We start from the raw sequence: 23479 nt of genomic DNA, 5'->3' as shown, positions 1-23479 counted from the left end.
TGTCTCTCAAGAAAGGCATTATGACACTGTTTCAAAGGAACAAAACAAAGATTTGGGGAGAGAAACTGGTGATTTTTTGGACACAAAACACTAGACCTCTTTTATCTAATGTGTTTTTTTGGTACTGGGTATCCTACCTTTCAACTTTCTCGTTTTTGTGTGAAATACATCCCTGAAATATACCTTAATGCTCATTTTTTTTTGGCATGATATATACATAGTATTCATGAAATATCTGAAGATTACTCCTTGGTCCTGTTCTAATAATACATATAAAAGAAGAAATCTTATTGAAAAAATAGGCACTTGGAAGCCCAGAGAGGTCCTACGTACAAAAGGAAAGCCAAATATTTGTGGTAGTTAGTCACCATTATAAATAGATTTCACAGCAGCAAATCAAATGTAACATTAAATAATTATGAAATAAAAGTAAACATTTTGTAAAAATATGACACGATGGAGTAGAAGGTTAGTTCATGATGGGTAGATGTCAAAAGTAGGTGTCCTTAGAATTTAATGTTTCTACTTAATATTAACATTGAAACTTCAATTCCCTGTGAAAAGAATAACTATGTAGGATACTGGAGTTTTCTCTCTTTTCACAAAATAGCCAGACTGCCATTACACATTATCTATTTCCCAAGCTCCAAACTGAAGGGAAAAGAACCTATTTACTCTCTCATAAAATAGGTAAAATTCTGTATTCCAGCCAAGAAACAAAATAAAAACAGAGAGGTGATCCACAGCCAAAGAATTATTTTCAAACTGTAGTAAGAAGGAACTGTACTCAAAATAGTCAACACCAATAATAACACAAAATAAAATATACACACACACATTAAAACGACACCCCCTCGCAAAAAAATGAACCTTCCTACAGCCCCCAAAAAGCCTGCTTCTCAAGCTATGTTCATTATTGGCCATTTTCAGTAAGAAATTTCCTAAAAGTCAGCTGTCTGTGACAGTGGAGTGTTTATTTCTGGGTCCTTCTCATGGCCTGCTGGAGAATTTTACTAAATTATAGTTCAGTAGCTGGACAGAGTTCCATGTACAGTTGTCTAACTGCCTGTGGTATTGGTCGAGATTGGGTCAGTAGTTTTTGGTCGTCTTGTGTGTCTGGAACCTGAGTTCACTGTCTCGTGGTTCTCAGTGCTTACAGACTAATGAGCTGTGGCATCACTGTGAAGCTGTGATCATGCACCCAGGTAACAAGTCACACCTGAACATCTGGGGAGACAGTCATGTACTATTTTATCCAAACTTGACAACTTTTCAGTACACACTTAATCTGGAGTGCACAAAAACGTCTGTTTCTGTTTCATAACTGACTTTAGCATTTCTTAATTTTGCCTGTGGAGTGAATAGTTCGGTCAAATGATGTGGCAAAACATGAAACATTTGAAAACAGACCCATCTCAAAGTATTCTAAAGAATCAAGGTCCTGATAAAACCGATGGCATCATGTTTCTCATTCTAAAACTTTACAACAGTTGGTTACCATAAAAATACATAAACATATCTCAATGGAAATATATTGAGCACATTTACAAACACGAGGGTATTGAAGAAAAACCAGGGAACTTCACACAAAGTTGTATAAGTTGTTAAAAATGACAAGGTGACCACACACTAAAATATGTATGTTTCAAGGGAGAAATAGCAGACGCCAATGGTAATTTTTCTGAAGTAAATGATGAACACAGAGTAAGTATCAGAGAGAAAAGAACAGCTCTTTAGGATATCAGCAGGTGCTTTCAAAAGCGAATTTAAGAATAAATACCTTTAAAAAGGGAATTCACCTTCCTTTTTTACTTCTTACGTGTCAGCCACATACCTGTACCAATATTCAAAAAGCCAATGCTCCACCGGTTCCTACACCGTTGAGTTAAAACTGTTGAGAGGCTTTTATCTTTGTACTCAGTAAGAATATGGTGAAATGAGATCATTTGGTTTCATACTTTAATTTTGCATCTTAACCTTCATTACACACTGTGAAACAGAAGAGCACCATTTCACTGCAGTCTGCCTGTTGACCCATAGTATTTTTGACCCTGTTTTTTCACTGTACCCTAAAATAGCATTATGTGGTAGGTCATTGGTTCCTGCCATTTCCTATATGTACAGCACTACCATATGCATTTCACTGTTTATGTACCTACTCCCCTTGGCTAGATTGTGAGCTTTTTAAAGACAGGAAGTATGTCTTATCGCTCTCCCAGTCTTTAATCTATCATAGTGCATGGCACGTAGTAGGTATTCTATAAATATTCCCTTAAAAATGTTCTATATATTCCTGCAATTCAACATATCTACCATGTTTTAAATTCAGAGTATTCTCTTCTGAGTCCTATTTCAGACTTGCCTTTTATTTTAAAATCAGGCAAACAGGCACTCCAAACTTGTTTCCCTGTGTTAAGCTAACATCGGTACTTAAAAAAATAATATGCCACTATGATTTTCACTAAACTAGGGAAGGTTATTTTGGAGCTGCTGGGACTTTAGATATTTGAAGTAGTAATTACTTCCTCCACAAATGTTACCTTTTACAGTCAAATACTGCTTTCCCGTAGCAGTTCAACTTTTTACTTAACGGAAAATGTCTTTTATTTACAATTCACCAGACCATACTATTATACATAGTAATTCTCCTTTTATTTGTTTTGGTAGCACTGTAAAGTTGATGAGGCATTATCATAATAATGATAGTAGCTTACATTTATTCAGTATTTATTTTGTGCCAAGTGTTTAAGTCCTTTACATGAGCTTGAGCTATGTCAATTAATACCCACGTAAAATTTATGATTTGTGTGATTTTATATATCTCTATCTCTCTATCTATGTATCTAGTCTCAGGTAATTTTCCGACTAGTAAGCAGTGTGGTCAGGATAATAATTCAGGGAGAACCAACTCCAGATTTTTCATTCTTCGTTCTTTAAAGATCTGATTATCCAGCAACAAAATTTGGTACCATATATTGCGTAATTCTAGAACCATGACCCGTTTCAGTGAGGTACTTGTGTTACCATTATAAAGCAAGCAACATATGTGAGACTGTACTTAATTAAATGCTATCAAGTTACTGCAACCAAGACTCTTAAGAGTATTTTTTTCCATATTGAATGGATAAGATATCAACTCTTACCTTATGATCATCAGCATTTCAATTAAAACTGACTGCTATCACTTACAACTCACCGTAGACTTGGGTTTGGTTCCAAAACTGGCCACTGGGGTGGAAGATGGTAGGTCACTGGATTCGGTGTTAGAAGACAAATTTGTCGGCGCCTGATTCATTGAAATGGCGTCCACTCCACTTTCAGATCCTGACTCCAGATCCTATCAGAAAAACGTATTGATATGAAAGGCATGTACATGCTCTCTGCATGCCTTTTTCCCTGCCACCCACATCTTTCCACCTTCTCCTTTTCCCAACACACACTGAAGATGCTAAAGAGTTGCTGACAATATGGGTGCGTGGGTGGCTCGGTCGGTTAAGTGTCCGACTCCGGCTCAGGTCATGATCTCACGGTTTGTGAGTTCGAGCCCCGCATCGGGCTCTGTGCTGACAGCTCGGAGCCTGGAGCCTGCTTCAGATTATGTGCCTCCCTCTCTTTCTCTGTCCCTCCCCTGCTCTCACTCTGTCTCAGTCTCAATCAAAAATAAGTAACATTAAAAGAAATTTTAGAAAAAGTTAGTGACAACTGACACTGACATGTCACCCATAACCATGCACTATTTCGTAATAACAACTGTACTCTTCAGAGGGTCTGATTTTAGACAGAAAATACTGGTAATTCTTTGGTAATTAAACAGCTCATTGAAAATTGGAATGGGCGGTAGTGGGAGCTAGCTGGGGCACTGCAGTTAAGTCAGGAGGTAGAACCCCATAGATACCCCTTCCTCACTACATGATCATGAGTAACTCACTTCACATCCCTTATGCGACAGGGTCACTGTGAGCGTCAAATGAAAACACAGTTCTCATTTCTCCTCACCTCACCCTCTGCTACACGCCCATCAGACCTCCATGGTGACACCTACCACAATGGCTTGAAATCATTTAGCTCAAGTGTCTATCTACCTAATAAACTATGAGCTATATGAGGGGTAGGAATTAGGTTTTGACGTGTGTGATTCAATTCTCTCACTTGGAAATGGATGTTAATAGAGTTCTGGTTCAAGATGGTGACACAGGAAGACTCTGATATCACCTCCTCCATGGAACACACCAAATTCGACCTATTAATAGAACAGTTCCTCGTGAAGAAGAACTGCAGATTGACTGAACAGCTACTGAACAACCAAAGGCAGAGAGAATGGCAAGAGAACAGCAAGAGAGATGGATGGTAACCAAGGGAACCCCACCGCAACACTGCAATCTGCAGTGGGGAGGGATAGCACTGAGGAACCAGGAACAGATCCCTCTGTCTTTGGGCACAGAAAAAAAAAAACATTGTTTAAAAGAGCAACTGGCACAGAAAAGAGAAGTCAAGGTTTAAAAGGGCTGAGGCGCTGCGGGAATGCTCTCTCTCCTTCAACCTTAAAAGCCCAGGCCATAGCAGGATTTGCCTGCTGTGAAGAGGTTTGGAAACCATAAACGGAGGGTCCTGATGCCTCAGAAGGCAGGTCTTGATGCCATAACTGATGAATCCAGTCATCACAGGGAGTTTGCCACCTCAGTGAGCCCAGGGTCCACAAGCCCACAAGCCCAGTTACCCTGTAGTGTTGGGGCACAGAAAATAGGCCATGGTTTTGTAGGGGTTTTGTTATTTAATTTTTTTTAACTGTTTATTTGCTTTTGAGAGACAGAGAGAGACAGAGCACAAACGGGTGAGGGGCAGAGAGGGACACAGACCTGAAGCAGGCTCCAGGCTCTGAGCTGTCAGCACAGAGCCCGATGTGGGACTTGAACTCATGAACCTTGAGATCATTGACCTGAGCTGAAGTTGGACGCTTAATTGACTAAGCCACCCAGGCGCCCTATTTCTTTAGTTTTAAAATGTTTATTTATTTTGAAGAGAGAGAGAGCACGTGCGTGTGTGCGCGCGAGTGGGGGAGGGGCAGAGAGAGAGGGAGACACAGAATCCCAAGCAGGCTCTAGTCTCTGAGCTGTCAGCACAGAACCTGACAAGGGACTTGAACTCACAAACCATAAGATCATCACCTGAGGTGAAGTCAGATGCTTAATGAACTGAGCCACCTAGGTATCCCTAAATTTTTACTTTTTAATTAAATGTATATACGGTTTTTTTGTTGATGTTGTTTGTTTTTTTACTTTTTAAAATGTGTCTTGTTGGGCACCTAGGTGGCTCAGTCAGTTAAGCATCTGACTTCAGCTCAGGTCATGATCTCAAAGTTTGCAGGCACTGACAGTTCAGAGCCTGGAGCCTGCTGCTGATTCTGTGTCCCCCTCTCTCTCTGCCCCTTCCCAGCTCATGCTCTGTCTCTCTCTCAAAAATAAGTAAACACTAAAAAAATTGTCTTGTTTTAATTTTTTTCTTTTTGATTTTGTTCTTTTTTTTTTCTTTTCTTTTTTCCTTTTCTGTTCTATTTTCTTACTTTCTTTCATTATTATTTTTCTTATTCTTTCTGTAAAGGCCATGATTTAAAAAAAAAATTACTACCATATACAGTCCATAGCTCCAGCCAGCCAGCAAAAGTCACTAAGCCCATGGTCTGCATAGGGGACACCATACACAAGACAACTCCCTGAACTTGAGAAGTAGCTGTTTCATCTAATCCGTAGAAACAAACACAGGAAGTCAAACAAATGGGGAGCTAGAGGAATATGCTCCACAAGAAAGAACAAGAAAAACCCTCAAAAAATAACTAAATGAAACAGAGATAAGCAACATGCCTGATAAAGTATTTAAAGTAATGATCATAAATATGCCCACTGGACTAGAAAAAAAAAAAAAAGAATGGAAGAGCTCAGTAAGACCTTCAAAGAAGAGAAAGAAAATATTAAAAGGTGAAGAAATAGAAGAAAAGAAAAGGTGAAGAATACAATAACTGAAATAAAAAAAAACATACTAAAGGGAATCAACAGTACATGAAAGGATGCAGACAAATGTATCAGTGATCTAGAAGAAAGGATAAAGGAAAGCAAACAAGCTTTGATGAAGGAACAGCAAAAAGAGAAAAAAATGTTTTAAACAATGAGGATAGATTAAGAGATCTACAACACCAAGTGAACAAAGATTCTCATTATAGGGATCCCTGAAGAAGAGAGAGAGAAAGGTGCAGAAAACTTTTCTGAAGAAATAATAACTGAATACTTCCTTAAACTTGGAGGGAAATAGACATCTAAGTCCAAGAAGCACAGAGAGTTCCAAACAAGATGAACCCAAGGAGTTCCACGCTATGGCACATAGTAATAAAATGTCAAAGGTTAAAGATAAAAAGAGTATCTTAAAACTATCCAGAGACAAACAGAAAGTTACCTACAAGGAAAAACCTGTAAGGCTATCAACTAATTTTTCAGCAGAAACTTTGTAAGTCAGAACGGAGTGACATACATGATATTTCAAAGTGTTTAAGCAGGAAAAAAAGCCCTATGAAAAAGAATATTCTATTTGACAAGGTTATCATTCAGATCTTAAGGAGAGATAAAGGGTTTTCCAGACAAACAAAAGATAAAGGAATAACACCGCTATACCAGCCTTACAAGAAATGTTAAAGGGACTTCTTTAAGTGGAAAAGAAGTGGCTATAATTAGACATAAGGAAAATATGAATAAAAAATAATAAATAAAATATGGCAACATATATGTAAAATGTCGAAAAGGGAGTAAAAAGGAATGATAAAGGGAAAAAGAAAAAGCAAGATTTTCCTTCCTTCCTTCCTTGTGTTTGAACTTACATGACCATCAAATGAATATGAACTGCTATCAACTCAGAATGTTATATATGAACCTCATGGAAACCACAGACCCAAAACCTATGATAGATAAACAAAAAATAAAGAAAGCCAAACAAAACACTATAGATATTCATCAATCACAAAGAAAGCAAGAAAATAAGGAACAAAAAAGAACTACAAAAATGACCAACAGGCATTGCCAAATTGCCAAAAAAAATGGCAATAGGCATATACCTATCAATAATTACCTTAAATGAAAATGGCCTAAATACTTTAATCAAAAGATACAGAATGACAGAATTGATAAAACAACAACAACAAAAACAAGACCCATCTATATGCTGTCTACAAGAAATTTACCTCACCTAAAGACATATATATAGTATGAAAGCAAAAGGGATGGAAAAACATTCACTATGCAAATGGAAATGGAAAAAAAAGGCAGGTAGCAATACTTGTATCAGACAAAATAGACTTTGAGCGACTGTAACAGGATAAAGGAGGACATTATATAATGATAAATGGATCAGTTCAACAAGAAGATATAACACTTGTGAATATTTACACACCTAACCTGGAGCACCTAAATACAAAAAACAAATATTAATGGACATAAAGAGAGAAATTTATGGTAATACAATAATACTAGGGTACTTAAGACTCTACTTACATCAATGGATAGATAATACAGATAAAATCAATAAAGAAACAATGTCTTTGAATGACATACTGGATCAGATGGACATAACAGAATATTCCATCCCAAAACAACAAAATATATAGTATTTTCAAGTGCACATGAAACATTGTCCATAATGAATCCACATATTAGGCCATAAAACAGGATAAGAATATTGAAATCAAACAACACATCTTTTCTTACCACAATGGTATGAAAATAGAAGTAAATCACAAGAAAAATACTGGAAAAAACACGAACACATGAAGACTAAACAAGATGATACTACACAACCAATAGATCAATGAAGCAAACAAAGAAGAAATAAAAAAAAAAAAAACACATGGAGACAAATGACCATGAAAGCACAGTGGTCCAAAATCTATGGGACACAGCAAAAGCAGTTCCAAAAAGGAAGTATAAAGCAATACAGGTCTACCTCAAGAAATTAGAAAAAAATCAAATAAACAATCTTAGTTTACAGCTAAAGAACTAGAATAAGAATAAACAAAGCCCAAGATGAGTAGAAGAAAAATAAAGATCAGAGCAGGAATAAATGACATAGAGCCAAAAAAAAAAAAAAAAAAAAAGAGAGAGAGAGACAAAGAAAGAAAAGAAAAAAAAGAAAGAAAAAGTCAATGAAAACAAGACCAGGTTCTTTGAAAACATAAAATTAAACCCTTAACCATACTCATTAAGTAAAAAGAAGAAAGGACCCAAATAAATAAAATGAAAAATGAGAGAGGAAAAATAACAACTGACACCTCAGAAATACAAAAGAGTATTAAGAAAATACTACGAAAAATTACATGCCAACAAACTGGCAACAGAAGAAATGGATAAATTCCTAGAAACATACAATCTTCCAAAACAAGTAATGAATTGTTTTACAAGTAATAAAATTGAACTGACAATCAAAAAAAAAAAAAACTACCAAAAAATAAAGGTCTAGTTTCAGATAGATTCACAAGGGAATTCTATCAGACATTTAAAGAAGATTTAACACCTATTCTCCTCAAACTATTCCAAAAATATAGAAGATGAAGAAAAGCTTCCAAATGCATTCTACAAGGTGGGCATTACTCTGATACCAAAACCAGACAAAGATACCACAAAAAAGGAAAACTACAGGCCAATATTCCTGATGAACATAGATGCAAAAATCTTCAACAAAATATTAGCAAATCACATACAACAATGCATTAAAAAGATCAATCATGATCAGGTGGGATTTATTCCTGGAATGCAAAGGTCATTGGCTCAATATTCACAAATCAAACAACATCATACACCACATCAAACCGAAGATAAAAATCATATGATCATCTCAATAGATGCAGAAAAAGCATTTGACAAGATTCAACATCCATTCATGATAAAAACTCCCAACAAAATGGGGTTAGAAGGAACAGACTTCAACATAATAAAGGCCATATATGAAAACCTAAAGCTTATACCATCCTCAATGGTGAAAAACTGAGAGCTTTTCCTCTAAGATCAGGAACAAGATAAGAATGTCCACTTTCACCACTTTTATTTAAAATAGTACTGTAAGTCCTAGCACAGCATTCATATTGGTAAAGAAGTTAAACTGTTACTATTTACAGATTACGTGATACTAGAAATAGCCCTAAAAACTCCACCAAATAACTACTAGAAGTATAAATAACTGCAATAAAGTGGCAGGAAAAAAATTTAATACACAAAATTGGCAGCATTTCTATAAACTAACAACAAAATAGCAGAAAGAGAAATTTAAAAAAACAAGGTTTACAACTGCACCAAAAAGAATAAAATAGCTAGGAATAAACTTAACCAAAGAAGTGAAAGATCTGTATTCTTAAAACATAAAATACTGATGAAAGAAATTAAATGTGACACAAATAAATGAAAATATATTGTTTTTATTGGTTGGAAGAATTAATATTGTCAAAATGTCCACATTAGCCATAGCAATCTACACATTAAATGCAATTTCTATCAAAATAACAACAACATTCTTCACAAAACCAGAACAAGTAATACTAAAATTTGTATGGAATCACAAAAGACTCCAAATAGCCAAAGCAATCCTGATAAAGGAAAACAAAACTGGAGGTATTACAACCCCAGATTTCAACTACAAATCTGTAGTAATCAAAACAGTGGAGTACTGGCACAGAATAGACACATATATCAATAGAACAGAATAGAGAGCACAGAAATAAAGTCACATTTATATGGTCAATTAATCTATGACAAAGGAGGCAAGAACATACACAATGGGGAAGACAGCCTTTTCAATAAATGGTGCTGGGAAAAATGGCAGCTACGTGTAAAAGAATGACACTAGATCACGTTCTAACACCATACAAAAAAATAAACTCAAAATGGATTAAAGGCCTAAATGTAAAACCTGAAACCACAGAAAAAGAGAACATAGGCAGTAATTTCTCTAACATCAGCCATAGCAACACTTTTCTAGATATGTCTCTTAAGGCAAGGTAACCAAAGCAAAAAAATAAACTACTGAGACTGTATCAAAATAAAAAGCTTTTGCACAGTAAAAGAAATCATCAACAAAACAAAAAGACAACTGACTGAATGGGATAATATATTTGCAAATGATATATCCAATAATATACAAAATATATAAAGAGTTTATACAACTCAACACCAAAAAGACAATTTGATTAAAAAATGGGCAGAGGACCTAAATAGATATTTTTCTAAAGATGTAAATGTGGTCAATAGAAACATGAAAAGATGTTAAACATCACTAATCATCAGGGAAACATAAATCAAACTCACAATGAGATATCACTCCATACCTGTTAGAATGGCTAAAATCAAGAAGACAAGGAACAAAGAGTGTTGGCAAACAAGTGGAGAAAACGGACCCCTCGTACACTGTTGGGGAGAATGCAAACTGGTACAACCACTGTGGAAAAGAGTATGGAGGCTCTTTAAAAAATTAAAATATAAATATCATATGATCTAGTAACTCTACTATTGGGTATTTAATCCAGGGAAAATGAAAACAATAACTCATGTATCCACCCCTATGTTTATTGCAACACTATTTACAATAGAATAGCCAAGACATGGAAGCAACATAGGTGTCCATCAACAGATGAATGGTGTGTGTATACGTGTGTGTGTGTGTGTGTGTATCTATATATCTATGTGTGTGTGTGTGTGTATGTAATGGAATACTATGTGTGTGTATGTATATATACATATATATGTATTTATATATTTATATTTATATAATGGAATACTACATGGCCATAAAAAGGATGAGATCATGCCATTTGAGTAACATGGATGGACTTAGAGGGTACTGAAATAAGCCAGACTGAGAAAGACAAATACAGTATGATTCCACACATAAATGGAATCTAATACAAGCGAGTGAACAAAAATAGAATCAGAATTATAAATACAGAAAACAAACTGATGGTTGCTAGAAGGAAGAGGGGTGAGGAGTTGAACAAAGGGTAAAGAGGAGAGGGAAATACAGGCCTTCCATTTACGGAATGAGTTAAGTCATGGGAATAAAAAACAGGATATAAGGAATACAGTCAATAATATTGTAATAGCAATGTAATAGGACGGATGGTATCTATGCTTGTGGTGAACATAATATCTAAGCTTGTCAAATCACTAAGTTGTATACCTGAAACTAACATAACTGTGCATCAACTATAGTCAAATTAAAAAAAAAGGAAATGGGTATAATAATAGCATTCACTCATAGAGTTTCACAAGGGTTAAACAAGATATATGCAAAGTACATGTAACTGGCACATAATAATTTTCATTAAATGTTTGCCTTTACTATAAATACTGTTATTATTAGTATCATGATATCTTCCTAAAACTAGTACACAGTATGTATATAAGACATGTCTGCTGAGTAGATGCATTTACTTGGCATTAATCCATCAAATGTTCTATTTGTGTTATAAGGTAGCCTCAGAGCATAAAGGAAAATTGAGGGTGAAGGGAATGTAAATGGGAAGAAGCAGAGGTATATATCACCCTACAATTTTAACCTGAGAGAATATGAGTGAAACACCTCTGTGCCTACTCTTTACAACTCAACTTTCTCATGCCCACATGGCTGCATACCATCTATACTACTTTTATACTTTCTGGCCTTATGTTCTATTATTCTCTGGTTTCTTGGTATTTTTCAGCCATACTGGTTGTTTTCCAGTTCTTCTAAAACACCATATTGGTTTCTACAGTAGGGACTATGTCCTTCTTGTCTCTTGACTCAGAGTTTCCTTTTGTTGGCCCGTTCTTGTCAAATCAGGTCTCAGCTTGAATATTTATTGACATTTCAAGCTAAAGTAGTTTCCTTCCTTCAACCTCCACAGTATATAATTCTCTATTTCATAATCAATTACCTTGCTTATTTATTACAAATCAACTGTATCCATCTATCATCCTATTTATCTACCCATCAGTCATTCGGTCCATCCATCCATCCATCCATCCATCATCCATCCATCCACACTCAACTCATCCCTTTTTCCAATATCTGCTTCCCTCTATGAGAATCTATGTATCACAAAAGCAGGGACTTCACCGCTCTTGTTCACTGATATATCACCAGATCTTAGAATAGTGCCTGTCATGTAAAATTCTCATTAAATATTGTTTTAAGAAAGAATAGCTAGACTCAAAAATATTAATATCTCTTTCTTATTCCTCACAATGAAAGTAATTTTTGTAGTTTTTGTTATGAAATTAGAAATCACTAGTAGAACTTAAAGTGTCCAATGAGGAAATAGAGAGGAGTTGGTAAAAGGGTAAAAACATTCAGGTATAAGATGAATATGGTCTGAGGATCTAATATAAAATATGGTGACTATGGATGATAGTACTACATTAAAAAACAATAATTGAAATTTGCTAAGAGAATAGAACTAAAATGTTCTCACAACAACAACAAAACCCAAAGGATAAATATGTGAGGTGATAGATGTGTGAGTTAACTGGATGATGGGAATCTTTTCACATACATACAAATATCAAATCACCACAATGTACATTTTAAGTACTTTACAGTTTTATTTATCAATTATACCTTAATAAAGCTGAAAGTAAAAGAAAATTAAGAAACAAGACTGAAATATAAATGGAATATCTCAACAGAGCAATAACTAAGGAAACTGAAGTAGTAATAAAAAATTTTCCAACACTGGAAAGGCCAAGACCAGATAGTTTCACTGATGAATTCTACCAAACATTTTTTTTTTAATTTTTTTTTTAACGTTTTTTATTTATTTTTGAGACAGAGAGAGACAGAGCATGAACAGGGGAGGGGCAGAGAGAGAGGGAGACAGAGAATCCAAAGCAGGCTCCAGGCTCTGAGCCATCAGCCCAGAGCCTGATGCGGGGCTCGAACTCACAGACCGCGAGATCGTGACCTGGCTGAAGTCGGACACTTAACCGACTGCGCCACTCAGGCGCCCTTCTACCAAACATTTAAAAAAGAATTAATGTCAGTCCTTTCAAAACTCTTCCAAAAAACTGAAGAGAAGGGATTACTCCCAAACTCATTTTACAAAGCCAGAATTACCCTATTACCAGAGACAGATAAAGACACCACAAAACAAAATGAAACAAAAACCAAAAAAATAAGCTATAGGCCAATATCCTTGATATAGATGCAAAAATTTTCAACAGAACTCTAGCAAACAGAATTCAAGAGCACATTAAAAGCACATTACATCATGTCCAAATGGTATTTATCCATGGGATGCAAGTATGTTCAATACACACAAGTCAACAAGTGTGAGGTACCACAATAACAGAATAAAAGATAAAAATCTTATGATCATCGCAATAAATGAAGAAAAAGTATTTGACAAAAATCAACAGTCTCTCATAATAAAAGCTCTCAACAAACTGTGCATGAAGGAATGTATATGAATATAATAAATGCCATGCATGACAAACCTACAACTAACATCATATTCTATGATGAAAAAATGAAAACTTTTCCTCTAAAATCAGCACCATGACAAAGGCGTCCACTCCCATCACCTCTCTTCAATATAGTACTGGAAGTTCTAGCCAGAGTGAGCGAGCGAGCAGGCAGGCAAATAAATAAATAAATAAATAAATAAACAAACAAACAAACAAATAAATAAATAAATGTATGTCATCCTAAATGGAAGCAAAATTGTCTCTGTTTCAGATGACATGATATTGTATACTATATACAGAAAACCCTAACAACTCACCAAAAAACTGTAAGAATTAAAAATAATCAGTAAAGTTACAGGATACAAATGAAAATACAAAATCAGTATCAGCATATAGAAATTAATTGCATTTCTATAAAATAACAACAAACTATTTGAAAGAGAAATAAAACAATGCCATCTATAATAGCACAAACATAATAAAATGCTTAATAATATATTTAACTAATAAGGTGAAATATCTCTACTGTGAAAACTAAAAGACACTGATAAAAGTGACTAAAGAATACACAAGTAAATGAAAAGCCATCCTGTGTATGTGGATCAGAAAAATTAATAAATTGCAAAAATGTTCATACTACCTAAAATGATCTACAGATTCAATGTAATTCCAATCAAAATTTCAACAGCATTTTTTACAGGAACAGAAAAAAATTGTCTTAAAATTCACATGGAACTACAAAAGACCCCAAAGATCCACAGCAATCTTGAAAAAGAAGAATAAAAGTGTAGTAATCAAAACAGCATGGCACTAACACAAAATAGACACATAGATCAATGGAACAGAATAGGGACCAGAAATAAGTCCATAAAGTTTTCTCAAAAAAATTAAAAACAGAACCACCATATTATCCATCAATCTCCCTTCTGGGTATATATCTGAAGGAAATGAAATCAGCGTCTTAAAAAGATACCTGTACTCCAATGTTCACTGCTGCATTATTCACAATGGGAAAGACATGGAAACAACCTAAGTATGTTGTTACTTTGACAGATAAATGGATAAATAAAATGTGGCATATGTGTATATGTATGTGTATATATACATATATGTAATTTATGTATATATGCATATATGTATGTGTGTGTATATATATATATATACGTATATGTATATTGAGAGAGAAAAAGAGAGAGAGAAAAGCGGGGAATCCTATCATTTGTGATAACATAGATGGCCTCTGAGGGTATTATGCTAAGTGACATAAGTCAGAGAAAAGCAAATATGGTATGATCTTACTTTTACAGAATCTAAAACAATGCAAATGCCTACAAACAGAGTAGAATGGTGGTTGACCTGGGCTGGGGGTGGAGGAAATGAGGCAGTCATGATTAGTGATTAAGTGGTGATTAGAGACATAAACTTTCACGGCACCTGAGTGGCTTAGTCAGTTGAGCGTCAACTTTGGTTCAGGTTGTGATCTTGCGGTTGCTGGGTTCAAGCCCCGCGTTCAGCTCTGTGCTGACAGCCTGGAGCCTGCGGCCTACTTCAGATTCTGTTTCTCAATCTCTCTGCCCCTCCCCTGCTCATGCTCTGTCTCTCTCTCTCTCTTAAAAATTAATAAACATTAAAAAATCTAAAAAAAGAAGACACAAACTTTCAGTTATAAGGGGAATAAGTTATGGGATCTAATATAAAGCATGGTGACTATAGTTAAGAATACTGTATTATATACTTAAAAGTTGTCAAGAGTAAATTTTAAATGTTCTCAGCACACATACACCCATCCACAAAATAATTATGTGAGGTTATGGGTGTGTTCATTAATCTTGTAGCCAGCATTTTGCAACATATATGTATACTGAATCATAATATTGTACACCTTAAACTTACACAGTGTTGTATGTCACTTATATTTCAATAAGGCTGAAAAAGAGATAAGAGAAAAAAGAGAAACGGTATAAAAGACATACACAACTAGAGGGTATTATGCTGAGCGAAATTAGAGAAAGACAAATGTCATATGACTTCACTCTTATGAGGAATTTAAGACACAAAACCGATGAACATAAGGGAAGGGAAGCAAAAACAATATAAAAACAAGGAGGGGGACAAAACATAAGAGACTCTTAAATACAGAGAACAAAAAGAGGGTTGCTGGAGGGGTTGTGGGAGGGGGGATGGGTTAAATGGATAAGGGGCATTGAGGAATCTACTCCTGAAATCATTGTTGCGCTATATGCTAACAATGCTAACAAATAGTTAGCTATATGCTAACTAACTAGGAGGTAAATTTAAAAATAAATAAATTTTTAAAAATGAGATGTGAAAAAAATGAAAAAAAGACATGCACAACAAAAATGAAACTGCAAGGTAATACTTTAAATATGTGTGTGTGTGTGCCTGTGTGTGTGTGTGTGTGTGTGTGTGTGTGTGTAAAAACACCCACCTCTAACCAAATTTCTCATGCCCTGAGTGATTTCAAATTAAAGGCTGTTTGTTTGTTTTGCATGAAAAATACAAATATTTTACCAGAAGAGAAATATGATACACTAAAATTTCAAACTGAATCAATATCAAATTGACAGTCATAAATAGCAGGTAACTTATAAACATCAAGTGCATAGTCATAAGTAGCAGGTAATTTATAAGCCATTTATGTTTGACCTTTATAGTTGGCAGAACTCCTTTTGCCTTCCTGTTTATAATTTGATTAGGTGATTAACAGGGTAACCTCTTGCCTTTCTAACAACACAACAGTTCTGAGGCAAACTGAAAAATATTTTACAAATCTATCATTTATTTTGTATTTACCTTCTAAAGACAGTACTGTACAGCCATTACCTGCTTCAACATTCACTAGCCCTACCTGACAGACGATGTAGTTAAGTCTTAAGGGAAGTAATTTGAGCAAATTCACACTATGCACCAGGACTGACATTAAAACTCACATTTGTCAGACCCCAGAGTTCACAAATACGTAGTTTAGCACAAATCCTTATTATTTTGTTTCCTTTCTATTCATTATGAGATATGACACAGCGGCTCTCAGAATCTCTCACGCCCATTCCTTCTTTTCTTTTTCCACTGCTACCATACCCAAACTAAGTGGCTTCAAGCCCTGAATTAGCATTACTACGGCCACCTAATAATTGTGCTGTGACTCTGCTTTGTGTAATTCATCTTCCACATCATCTTCCTACTAGGCTCCATTCATCACTGTTACTCCATGCTTCAACTGTGCCAGACAACGGGAATATAGAAATCTTGGAATAGTTCCCATTGTGGGAATACAGTCTGATGTGCTATAGTAGAGGTGTATACACAGTACAATTGTGGTGTAAAGAAGTGAGTAGCTAGTGATCCATTGGATATACAGATCTGGAGCCAGCAAAAAGGGGCTCACTGGTGACCCTCACTATGAAGGAAGTCATGGAAGCCATAGTAACTTCCAGGGAGAATATTCTGTCAGACATAGAAAGAACTGAGCCTAAAATCTGGTGATAAGATTTAAGGGGCAAATACAGGGAGAGGAGCCACTGAAATATATGAAAAGTAACTGCTGGGGGTATAGAAGAAAAGGAAAGAGAGGAGCCAGAAGCCACGGGAGCTGTGAAATCCAGGAAGGAGAGGATACTCAATTGTTTCAAATGCTACAGCTAAAGACTGAGAGGTTACTACTGGATTTTTCAGACATGATTTGAGTTGCAGAGAAATGGTAGAGCAGTGGACAAGAATTAAATCAAGGAATATATACTAGATGAAAAGGAGAATAAATCTTGGCTCACAAGGGAGGACATGGGAGGAAAAGAGAGAAGAAAAGGAGTGCCTACGGATATTTACAGTTGTGAGGCTGCAAAGTTCCTGTCAATGGTCCATTTTCTCTGCCAAGAGGAACACAAGGATGTTTGCTAAGAGAAAGGTGTAAGGGTAGGTCAGGGTTTGGGGAGCATAGTAAAATTTTTGAATAGCTGCCTTGGATTATGGGAAAAGGACCAGGAAGACAAAAAAAAAATGCTATAGAACCATGTTGAAGGTTCAGCTAAAGGTAGTGAAGTGACCCTGACTTATATGTTTTTTAAGCTTCTCTGTGGCATAGAAGAAATACTCCAAGATATTATCAATAGTTCCTTGTTTACACATTAACTTGAACACAATTAGCAACTTAATATTCAGAATACCTTGTTACTGGGGAAAAAAAATTCCTTGGCTATCAGACAAGGAGGTTCTGGTTCTGGAAATGGTGAACAATTGTGAGTGAACGATATGCCTCTTGGGAAGGGTTATAATACAGAAGAATGAGCATATATAAAGATTAATTGTCAGTAAACACTACTGCCTTCTCTATCCCCCACTCACACTGATCCCATGAGATGGGCCATCATTTGTCAGCTCTAAGAGACTGGCACACAGTGAGTACTTGGACAAAATCAAGTTTTTGGACTCTAGAGGAGAAAACCAGATCCTGGGCTGCGGTGAACCACCAAGATATAGTCAATTTGCAAGTCTCTATTATCAAGGCAACCTTAAGTCTTTATTTGTATTCTTATTGTAGTGATTTTTCATCTTCAATCCATTCTTAAAGACTCCAGTCTATTATTTTTTACACCCTTTATCATAGGTAGAAAACTCACTCTAGCATTTTCTCATAAGTAATCTCAAACTGAGGTCACGGTTTGATTGTAGTCTTGTCTTTCCTGTTAAACTGTAAATACACAGTGGAGTGTTAGGGTGTGAAAGAGGGAGGTTCTCCTCTGAATCTGGGACAGTGATACTTGCTGGATGATCAAGGTCATAATCACGCTGTTATAATCCCCTTATTCCCTGGTGCAATTATCAAAAGAAATGGAAAGTGCCTGTGGAAAAAATTTTGATGATGAGAGACTTTTAAAATTAGCTTTAAATACCAAGGAACAGAAATAAAGAACAAGGGATGACCTAGAAAAATATAAAGACCAAAAAGATGTTTTTGTCTCTGAGGGCTTCAGGCTATGTCTTATTCATCTTTAGCCCAGTGCCTGGTGTGAGCACATGGGAGAAGGAAAGAGAATAACACAGTATAAATACGTGCTCTGTGCCAGATCTGTGCAATACATCTTAATATATGTTCTCTCATTTACTCCTTCCAACTAGCCATTAGATAGAAAATAATATTGCCTTTTTTTTTTACATGAACCTAAAGTTGAGAAATCACATAGTTTTCTTATATTCTTAGATATTCAGTTGTGGAGCTGGTATTTGAATGCAGGTCTGTAAATCCCAAAGTTCATAAGGTTTCTATTGTATTAATTTGCCTATTCCAAGTATTTATTGAGCTGAAAACTCAGAAATGGATCTCAATTTATAGAATCAACCATCCTCAGCAATGGTGGTTGTATTCCAGGAGACAGTGCATGCAATATAAAATCTGGTTTATACTTTAAATGGAGGCTGAAGATGTAGATGTAGGCAAATCCTAAAATTATCACCCGAATTTGTCCCTGTTTGTGTTTTGCCTTTACCACTGAACAAAGATGCATGTCTACCAGATAAGAGCTGCCTTTCTTTCTGAGATGGAGACAATAATACAGAGATGGGTTGGTTTTTTTCCCCTAAATACATGGGGATTGAGGAAAGTTCAGTATAGATGGAGAGTATAGGGGAGAAATTAAAAAAGACAGGGAGATATTAAAATTCGCATCAGACAACTTCTAAAGAGAAAATGTATGCTATGGCAAAGAAGTACTAAGAAATGCCTCTTGTTGAAAAATATGGTTATTTCTATTTTTATTTTTTAAATTTATTTTAGGAGAGAGGAAACTGGGGGAGGGGCAAAGGGAGAGAGAGGGAGAAGGAGGGAGAGAGAATCCCTAGCAGGTTTCACACCACCAGCATGGATCCCAATGCGGGGCTCAAACTCATGAACCATGAGATCATGACCTGAGCTGACATCAGAGGCTTAACTGACTGAGCCACCCAGGCACCCTGGGTTATTTCTGTTTTTAAAAATAATAGAAATGAGTGTAAAGATTCTACACACTTTTCATATGTAAAAAAGATTAAAACACCCCTTCTTGTTGGTCTTCAGGTTACTTTGATATTATTAGTTTTTCCATTGGGATCCTGTCCTACTAAAGTATGTGCAAGACACTATAGCAGCACCAGAGAAGGGGTAATTGATTCTTTCTGGAAAGATAGAAGAAGCTTAGGGCAATATTTCACTGTAAAGAAAATTTGAGATGAATACTAAAGGGTAAGAAATGATTATCCAGAAGATCACAGACAAAAACGAAAATTTCATTCTACTGGCTTTAAGTTGAAGTATCTAATTTATTTCCCTCTCTCCTTCCTTCCCCTTCCTTCATTCCTTCATTCCTTCCTCTCCCTCTCTACGTCAATCTATCATCTATCATTTGTTTAAGCTATAGGATTCCCAATATGGTCAGCTAGAGAACGCAGTGTGGTGCAGCGGTTAAATGGCATGGCTTGAGATGAAGATTCGCTGGGTACGTACTCCAGCTTTGACGCATATAATTACTAACTTCTCTGTCTTTCACTCATTTGAAAAATGTGAGGAATGGGGGCGCCTGGGTGGCGCAGTCGGTTAAGCCTCCGACTTCAGCCAGGTCACGATCTCGCGGTCGGGGAGTTCGAGCCCCGTGTCAGGCTCTGGGCTGATGGCTCAGAGCCTGGAGCCTATTTCCGATTCTGTGTCTCCCTCTCTCTCTGCCCCTCCCCTGTTCATGCTCTGTCTCTCTCTGTCCCAAAAATAAATAAAAACGTTGGAAAAAAAATTTTTTAAAAAATGTGAGGAATGAATGTGCTAATATGCATAAATCATTTAAAATCATACCTAGCATATACCAAGGTTAGTTATCATTTTAATTTGTTCATTTACTTTGAAATATTCTGCCCCATCGTCAGAGTTAAGTCTTGAATCACTTCAGAATCAATGATAGAGCTATACTAATTAGAGAATTTGATGCAGAATAGTTCTATTTTGGTAGCTGCTCCAATTTATGTATAGGATTTTACACCCTTTGATCTTAGGTAAATATATAATCTCTTGACTTAATGTATTGATTATTGCATAGCAAAAGTAACAGACTAATTGAAAAGGGATTTATGGCTTAATTATAAGCAAATCTACCATCACATTTGGTAGATCTGTACAAACTAAGCCATTTAATATAGAGTAAATATGTAAAGTGCATACTCAGTCCTGGAATCTGCCTTTCAAATTTTATTTTGAATGTCAGAATCTCAGAGGAGTATCTGTCTTATAAGAAATTAATGCAGTGTAGAATGAAACTCTCACCTCTGTCCTATTCGCTGTATTTCATGGAGTGAATTTTAGAGTGTTTTCAAGTTAATCTCATATAAATTATTTCTTGTAGTATGCCGGGTTAGTCCAGCATCCATTCATCCACTCACCCATCTACCCAAACATCCATGCATGCATGTGTGCATGCAGCAAATATTTAAGCATCTCCTACGTGCAATGTAAATTTGTGAAATATTAGAAAAAATATTAAACGAGACAGACATACCATTGCTAATGGTGCTTATACGATGTCAGAGAAGACTGGTAATGAGAGAAACAACTACAATAAAGATGATTTGATCTCTACGAAACATAATTTCCCCAGGTGACTCTCTTTCTTGTCTAGCTCATAATAACCGTTTCCTTTTTAAGCACACTTCTCTTTTAAATAATATTGCACGAAGCCCAGAATTATTTGAGCGATCTTTGTGAAACAGTATCAGGGCCACATTTAGGTAGGTAGTGCTACCATCAGAGGTGTTTCATTTGCAAGAGGCACTGTATGAAATAAAGAGGTAACATTCTCATGGGAAAAGAAGTGAAAAAGAGGAAAGCTCACAGGAACGTGCCGCCGCAGGTTTGTTGGCGTGCCGGACGGAGAGGAGCTGGTGCTGAGGGCATTCTCAATGTCCTGATCAAGTTGGTCCAGTTTCATAATTAGCAGCACCATGGAGTCTAGCCGCGCCCTATCTCGATCTTCTCTTATTTCCTGAGGAACAGAACATGTTGTTACTAAATCTGAAAGGGCATTTCTTGGAAAGAATAAAAAGTTCCCTGTTCTTCAATGTGACAAAAAGGACACTGAATAATAGGCAGCCTTCTACTCAAGGGGGAAAGGAAGTTCTATTCTGTATCATCAATGGGCTCTTCATTGGGAAGATGCTGACCTACTGCCAAAGAAGCATTTTACTTGAATTTTAAATATACATCTTCTGGCAAAAAGTGAAATGAAAAAGAAGTATAACATCAGTGAGTACTGGTACGTATTTACTACTTTTCTGTGGACTATTCTTGGGAAAAATTAGATGTTACTTTTTTCATGGTATAAATCAATTATGACATACTAATAACTGTTGGTGGTTAGGCATTTAAGGATCCATACAATATTTTTGGAAGAATATTTCTGAGTATAGGAAAAAAATGGGAAAATAATCAAAGGCGGCAGGATTCAGTTTGTACAGTGGGCAAGTTGCTTTGTTTGTTTTGTTGCATTTTGTTTTATTTTTGCATGGGGCCATTTACCTACTGCTGCTTCAAGCTATATCACTGTCAATATTTCTTTTCAAGCTTCTTTTTTTTCCACATTAAAAAAAAGCCCCCATAACTGTATATATTTTTGTAAATGATCATGGTTACTTATCCTGAATTCTTTATAATATTGAGATATATTTATGGAAATACTGTTGCTTACAGGAATAACTAAACCTTCTCATTGACCATAGAGAGTCATTTCCACATGACTGTTTACTATTCTTGCATATTCAAATCATGTCAATTAGTATTAGGAATTTTCCGGATTCCCTGTGGGCTGTGCAAGGTATCAAGGTTGGATAGGGCATTGGGTTGGGAAAAAAAGGCCATGGAAAGCACAGTAAGGTTCTTTAGAAGCAAAATCTATTGAGGCATGTAATAGACTCAGGGCTAGCCCTTTGGAAGAAAACTATCATGTGTAACTCATGGTGCTATCTTCTCATCTGTCTTTGATATTTACCTCGGTGAAATCAGCTTTGAAAGGAACACGAGTGGGGACCTCAAAGGGAAAATATATCACAACAGAAGCCTAAGGGATGTAGGTACAAGGGAGCAGGTGATGGTATTGGAAGTGAATCAGACATTTTATTTTGTTTTGGCATTTTTTAATCCCCTAAATTCTCTAGCCTTCATTAGGAGGGAACCCCAAAGAACAGGGACTGACTAGGGTAAATTTCATGGATTAATCAAATTCTATACAAGTCTCTGTACCCCCATTAGCTAGAGCATTATTTCCCAGATGTCAAACAGTTGGCCTATTAAAGTGTTCAAAGAATCATTAATTAGGGTAACATTTGTAAATTATTTGGGTAAGCTGAACCTGTGTTTGGTTTAACAGACTAACATCAAATTGAAAGAGCTAGTCCTATTTCCATAAAGACATCCAGTTTGAGAATAAGTTAAGAATTTTTTTTGAGTTGTATTACTTACTTCAGAATACTATGCTGTGATTATTACTTAAATTTCTTTTCATTGTCCCTGCTGTCTAAAACATGTAATGAGGCTCTGACACAATTACAGGCTCTTGTCATCATAAAGTTTTATGTTATATGCTTGAGAGTATCCAGGATATTTGAAAACAGACTTGAACCTTACTATATATCATATCCTTCACTGCCACAGAACTTTGTCATAGTCAAAAGAGCATTAAAGTAGAATCCTGCTTCTACCTTAAAATGAAGTCCTGGAAATATTGGAGATTATTCTAAATTTAATTCTCTTCTAAATACCCAAAACATGGAAAACCTGACTGAAAGAAGACTCAAAGTCCTCTTAATTACTTCTCCAATGTATTTGCTTGTATAATTTCCTTCTTTTTAAAACCAAAGTTGTGTTTGGCAAGATAATGTTCTTTGCATCTCTACATCCACATATGTTTTTTCTGTGTGATTTTAATTTCCCAGTTATAACATCCTCAAGCACAAAAATTATGTTTTTCTACCTGGCAGATGAGACAAGTTAT

General features: G+C 35.8%; 1 protein-coding gene across 15 annotated transcripts in view; it reads right to left on the bottom strand.

Moving 5' to 3' along the window:
• DLC1 (DLC1 Rho GTPase activating protein) overlaps window positions 1-23479 on the bottom strand; it is a 484735-nt gene that overhangs the window by 293469 nt on the left and 167787 nt on the right. For 14 of the 15 annotated variants that reach the window (XM_045055298.1, XM_019828336.3, XM_019828341.3 and 11 more), the window contains 2 exons: window positions 21326-21475; window positions 3197-3337 (listed from right to left, as the gene is read on the bottom strand). In XM_045055298.1, the coding sequence (XP_044911233.1) occupies window positions 3197-3337; window positions 21326-21475 (291 nt within the window). The remainder of the gene's footprint in view (window positions 1-3196; window positions 3338-21325; window positions 21476-23479) is intronic. The other variant, XM_019828342.3, reaches the window with a different exon arrangement.

Source organism: Felis catus, chromosome B1 (genome assembly GCF_018350175.1).
Source record: "Felis catus isolate Fca126 chromosome B1, F.catus_Fca126_mat1.0, whole genome shotgun sequence".
NCBI lineage: Eukaryota > Metazoa > Chordata > Mammalia > Carnivora > Felidae > Felis > Felis catus.
Note: the sequence above shows the minus strand (reverse complement) of the source record. Positions and strands in the feature narration are given on the sequence as shown.